The sequence below is a fragment of the Chiloscyllium plagiosum genome, chromosome 25 (genome assembly GCF_004010195.1).
Source record: "Chiloscyllium plagiosum isolate BGI_BamShark_2017 chromosome 25, ASM401019v2, whole genome shotgun sequence".
In the NCBI taxonomy this organism is placed as follows: domain Eukaryota; kingdom Metazoa; phylum Chordata; class Chondrichthyes; order Orectolobiformes; family Hemiscylliidae; genus Chiloscyllium; species Chiloscyllium plagiosum.
This window is the reverse complement of record NC_057734.1, coordinates 2,809,442-2,815,678: the sequence shown is the minus strand read 5'-3', so window position 1 is coordinate 2,815,678 and position 6,237 is coordinate 2,809,442. Positions and strand designations below refer to the sequence as shown.

The 6,237-nt window shown below is 44.7% G+C and overlaps 1 protein-coding gene across 1 annotated transcript in view; it reads right to left on the bottom strand.

The window, feature by feature from the left end:
* The window catches only part of galnt9 (polypeptide N-acetylgalactosaminyltransferase 9), a 268,597-nt gene that overhangs the window by 197,662 nt on the left and 64,698 nt on the right, over positions 1 to 6,237 (bottom strand). The window contains exon 3 of the mRNA XM_043715359.1: positions 4,631 to 4,797. Coding sequence (XP_043571294.1) covers positions 4,631 to 4,797 — 167 coding nt within the window. The remainder of the gene's footprint in view (positions 1 to 4,630; positions 4,798 to 6,237) is intronic.

Below are 6,237 nucleotides of genomic sequence, written 5' to 3'. Positions count from 1 at the left end.
TCCCTGGGTTGGGGGAGTCCAGAACTAGAGGGCATAGGTTTAGGGTGAGAGGGGAAAGATATAAAAGAGACCTAAGGGGCAACAGTTTCATGCAGAAGGTGGTATGTGTATGGAATGAGCTGCCAGAGGATGTGGTGGAGGCTGGTACAATTGCAACATTGAAGAGGCATTTGGATGGGTATATGAATAGAAAGGGTTTGGAGGGATATGGGCGGGGTGCTGGCAGATGGGACCAAATTGGGTTGGGATATCTGGTCAGCATGGACGGGTTGGTCCGAAGGGTCTGTTTCCATCCTGTACATCTCTCTGACTCTATGACTTCATAAGCTTGAACAGAAGATTCAGAAGAGAATAGGAAGTGTCCCCATGTTCAGAACTAGGAGTCAAGGTCAATGGCCAAACCAATGGGATTTCTGTGGCCATGGCAGCAAGTTAATGACTGCTTCAGGAAGAGGAATTATGTTTCTTTAAACATCTGAAATTGCTGGGAAAATCTCTGCAGCTCTGGCAAAATCCATAGAGAGAAAGCAGAGTTAATGTTTCAGGTCCAGTGACCACAAAGAACTGAGCTCTGAAGAAGGGTCTGAAAGGTTCACTCTGCTTTTTCCCCACATATGCTACCAGACCTACTGAGTTTCTCCAGCAATTTCTGATTTGGTTTCAGATTGCCAGCATCCACAATTCTTTGTATCATTTGAAAATGCTTCACAGCCAATGAAATAATTATTGAAGAGTTCATTGCTGTAATGTCAGAAACATGGCAGCCAGTTTCCACATAGCAAGCTCCCACAGACCACGATCTGCCAATGAACGGGTCATCTGTTTCTACTTATGGATTTTTGCTACAGAAAGTGGTTGAGGTCAAAACATTGACTGTTTTTACAAAGTAGTTGGATATAGTTCTTAGGGATCAAAGGGTATTGGGGGGGAAATGGGAACAGGGGAGGGAGTTGGACGATCTTCCAGGATCATATTAAATGACAGAGCAGGCTCAAAGGGCCGAATGGCCTACTCCTGTTCCTATTTTCTATTTTGACTGTAATGTTGATTGAGAGATTGACATTGTCCAGGCCACCAGAGAGAACTCCTGTGTTTTTCATTGGAAAAATGTTAACTGATCATTTACATCCAGCTTGGTTTGACATCTTGTTTGAAAAATGATATAAGGACCTTCAACAGTGCAGCACTCACTCAGTCCTGCACTGGGAGGGTCAGCCTTGAATCGTAGTTGAGAGAGGTACTTGAATCTATAACTCTATAACTGAGTGCTAAGTGGGAAAGGGTGAGTTTATGCCCTTTGGCAAGAAGAACAGAAGAGCTGAATATTATATGAATGGAGAAAGACTGCAGAAAGCAACAGCGGATTTGGAGTCATCGTTTATAAAATGCTAATATTCAAGTTCAGCGGGTAATAGGGAAGGCAAATGGAATGTTTGCCTTTATGTCTAAGGGCATGGAGAACAAAAGTGGAAGTTCTTGCTAAAATTATACAAGGCATAATTAGATCATAGCTGGAATACTGTGAACAATTTTGATCCCCTTACCTAAGGAAAGATAGACTGACATTGGGGGTCGTGCAGAAAAGGTTCACTGCTGTGATTGGAGGGAGCTTCTTCTGAGGAGCATGAAGTAGTTTGGGTTGTAATCAATGGAGCTTAAAATGAAGGGGACCTTATTGAAACATATAAATCTCTTCGGGGGCTTGACAGGGTAACTGCAGAGAGTCGAGGACTAGATGGCAGCATCTCAGGGTAAGGAGTCCCATATTTAAGACAGATTTGAGGAGGAACGTTTCACACAGGGGAGTAAATCTGTGGAATTCTTTCCCACAGAGGCCGGCAAGTGCTGGGTCATGAAGTGTATTCAAGGCTGAGACAGACAGATTTTTAATCTGTAAGGAATCAAAGTTATGGAGGGAAGGCAGGAACGTGAAGCGAAGGATTATCAGATCAATCATGATTTCATTGAATGGCCGAGCAGATTTGATGGGCTGAATGACCTCCTTTTGCTCCTCTGTCATAAGGTCAAAGAATGCTGCTATCAACTGAGCAATAGCGGAGATCACTAGCGGCGTTCTGCAAAGAATCCTAACAGCATTTGAACAGGCAGAGCAGCCTGTGCTCTAACATGATAGTCGATGATGAAGTGGAGTGCATGAGACTCTGCTCACTGGGAACTGTTCCACCTCATTCATCTTACACTGAACAAGCTCTGATTACACTTTTATTCCTAAACTGGCAACAGAACAGTATTAGCCTATCCCATTGGATTAGTGCGATGACTAAATTGTTTCTGCCACCATGGTAACATTCACTGAGATGATGCCATTGCTACTGGGTGCATGAGATGGCACAGGCACTGATGCACATTCCCTGTCCCCACCCTGACTCTGATTTGCCAGTCCCTCCAAGATCACACTGCAGTCCCCAAGAATTTAAAGAATGAATTCCACAGCACAGCTGCAAGCAAAGGAGAAAAATCAACAAATCAAACTGTGTGATTTTTAAGATTTTCTCTCAGCGCTGTTCCTATAACTGTGAAGAAACATTTGAGAAGGTTAGACTGAAAGTGAGAATCATCTGCTAAATGGATGGCTCAATACCTGCCGAGAAAGCGGCAAAGTGAAGAAAATGAAGATAATTCTTGGATAACGTAGAGCCTGAGTGCTTCTCATGTTGCAGTGTGAAGGTGGGACCTGAGGATGGTCAGCACAGGATAGTGAGAATGCACTGAAACCTTAGGAGATATCTTCACCCAGACCCAACTGCATTGGTGCTGCCCCCACAACCTGTAGCCAGGACTGTGACTATCACAAGGGGGCATAATTTTAAGATGATTGGAGGAAGGTTTAGGGAAATGTCAGGGGTAGATTCTTTACACAGAGAGTGGTGGGTGTGTAGAATGCACTGCCAGCGGTGGTGGTACAGTCAGATACACTAGGGAGATTTACGAACTCTTGCATAGGAATATGGATGATAGTAAAATATAGGTTAGTCTGATCTTAGTAGGATAAAAGGTTGGCACAATATCAAGGGCCGAAGGGCCTGTACTGTGCTGTACTGTTTTAAGCTCTATGTTCCATGTTCTATGTAATCACTAACAAAGTCTCCAGCCCTCCCACAGCCCCAAGTGGAGACCTGAAGTAGAGTGGTTTTCAGGAGAGAAAGTTTGTGCCCACCTCTTAGTTTCTGGCTTAATGAGGACTGCTGAAGATCAGGGACAGGCCCAGAGATGACCTCAGTGGTAGAGATTTGTGCAGCAGGAGGACTTCAAAGCAAAAGGGAAATAAATTCCGAAAGTCCTGTGGATGCTGTAAATCAGAAACCACATCAGAATTTGCTGGAAAAGCTCAGCAAGTCTGGCAGCATGTGTAGAGAGAAATAAGAGTTAACATTTCAGTCAGGTCCAGTGACTCTTCCTCAGTTCTGAAGAAGGGTCACTTTACCAAAAATGCTAACTCTGATATCTCTCCGTGGAAAATACATCAATGGGGGTGTGGGGGGGGGGGGGGGGGGGGGAGGTGTGCACATATCTGTGTGCACATTTTAAATCTATAATCAGATGTCTACAAGATGGAACTGACATTTGACTTGCTTGTCAAACCAAGTGGGTGATTTTTCCCATTTCCAATGACATTGCAAGGACAACAGTGTTAGCTGGCAATTAACTGCCGAGATGATTTGATTGGTGCATGACAGATCAAAGTAAGAGCTGACACCAAGGCAGCACATAGACTGAGAAACTCGCCAATCATAGAAACTGGCAGCCACTGAGTCCTAAGGGCCACCAGTCAACCCTACTTCACAGGAGATCTAGCAGCGAGAAGGGGAGTGTTCTTCAGCTTCCTGTTGTGGGGTGGGAGCCACCGGTTAAAGGGCTTCAGGAGAGTCTGAGGTAGGGGTTGGGCTCTCAGAGGCCAATGCTAGTGGCTGCCACCCAGGGGCTCCAATTGTCCCCAGGACCAACCCCCATACTTGGCAGGTAGATCACCACGGTAACCCAGCTGGGCAGATTGGTGACTAGCTAAAGTTCTTCCCTAGCCCTTAGCTGATTGGTCTGAATTAATGGTCATACATAATAAAGCAAAGAACTATGGATGCTGGAAATCAACACAAAGTGCTGGAGAAACTCAGCAGGTCTGGCAGAATCTGTGGAGAGAGAAAGAGTTAACATTTCAATTGCAGTGATCCTTCTGATAGTAACTGGGAAAGTATGGTATTTATACTGATGACAGGGGTTGTGGGGAAAAGGAGTGAGCGGGTGGACAGGTGGAGATGGAGACAGAGGTGGGGGGGGAAGGTAGGCAATGGGGGGAATGAGTAGATGAAAATGTGTTGGCTAACATGCAAACAGCCTGGCCTGACAGGGTCATGGTGTGGGGACTTGGAAAACAATGTGAGGGAAGGTGTTCAGGTCCAGAAATTATTGAACACCAGTACTGAAGGCTCCCATGTGGAAAATGAGGTGCTGTTCTTCCAACTTGTGTTGAGCTTCACTGCACCAAGCCTGAGACAGAGACGTTGGCCAGGAAACAGGGTGGGGTCTAGAAGAGAGCAGAACCACGTATAACGGCAATGGATGGGTCTCATTGGTTGGGAGGAGCTGGGTTTACCTCAGATTCTGTCCTTACCACTGTCACTGTTGTCATCGACCAAGATGACCTCTTTGAGGAGATGTGGAGGCGTGTGATTGACGACGCTGTGCACTGACCGCAGGATAACCGACAAAGCCTCATTCACAAAGATGAAGACCACAGCGATCTGAGGGAGGTTGCTCTGGTATGTCATCTGCTTGCACCTTATAACCCAACAAAAAAAACAGAACCCAAGAGGTTTGGTCAGTAAGTCTGCTCTCTGATTTCAATGGTAACTGTGCTTTATTACACACACAAATATGGAGCAACAAATACAACATTACATTCGGGGGCGGGGTGGGGGGTTAGCCAGATAACTGTCATAATCAGCAAAGTGTAAAACACAGAAATGCAGCAAAACCTCGCAAATATTGAACATTGGTGATTATCATTCACTTTCTTTTGGAGAAACCTATATAAATTAGAAGTCTCTCTATAACTTGCATTGTAGCAACACTTCAAGCCTCTATCATCTCTAGAAAGACCAGGGCAGCATTGATGTCTTATTCTAAGCCATATCCCATCATTCACTGAGTCATGAAAGGCACTACACAAATACAAGTTTACTCAATCACTCTGCAGTTCCGAGCAATGAGCAGAGATCAAAAGCCTCAACCCTGCAAAACCCAGCCCCCCTTTTGTCTTTCATTGCCTTTGAACTATGTAAAGATCAATTTCTGTTATCCAGGCAGGTACAGGGAGCTGTGCTGACAGATTCCAAACCTATCTGTCTTAATCACACAACAGCAGTTGTAAGTGACATTACACTCTTGTGGTGTGTGAAAGCTCAGAAAAAAGTTGGCAGATTCCTTTAAAACAGGAGGAGGAAAAGCACTCCACTGAGAGAAATAGGCTTCAGTTAAAGAAAATGTGGATTTGACTATAATGTTTCCCCCCTGCTCCCTGCCCAAGTCTAACTTCATTGTCACATAACAAGAATGAGCAAGCTGTCTGATTTGTTTCAAACCTTTTAATGTCATAGTGATTTTCCATTCCAGTTAGCAGCTTTAAAATTCGTGCTAACCATCTAATGTTGACAGAGCATGCATGTCATGGAATTTTTAAATTCTTATCTTTGTATTTTAAATCTGCTGCAGCCTTAGTTCATCCCTATATCCGTAACCTCGGACTTTCCCAAGTTGTCTGCACTCCTCCAGTTCTGGTCTCCCACACATCTCTGATTTCCGTTGGTGTCTTCTGCAGCCGAATCCCCAAATCCTGGAATTCCCTTTCTAAACCTCCGCCTCCCAATCCCCTCTTCATGCTGCTCCCCAAAACTCACCTCTTTGATTAGGTTCTTACTGACCCGTCCTGATCAATCTTCACTCATCCCCGTGTCCCGTTTGGTCCCATTGTGGTTTTTGCAATGACCTTCAATCTGTGCCCCTTCTGCTACTGGGAACGGTCTCCCCTCATTTACTCTAACAAAGCCCTTCATGTACACTCAATATTCTCCAAAGGAAACTACCTGCTCCTTCCAATAAAAACAAAACATGCTGAATATTTGAAGTAACAAATTGGCTCGTACAGAACTAGTGTGGCAGCATCTGTTTTGCTACGTTCATTCTCTTCTGGGAACTTTTCACACAATAACTGGGCAGCTG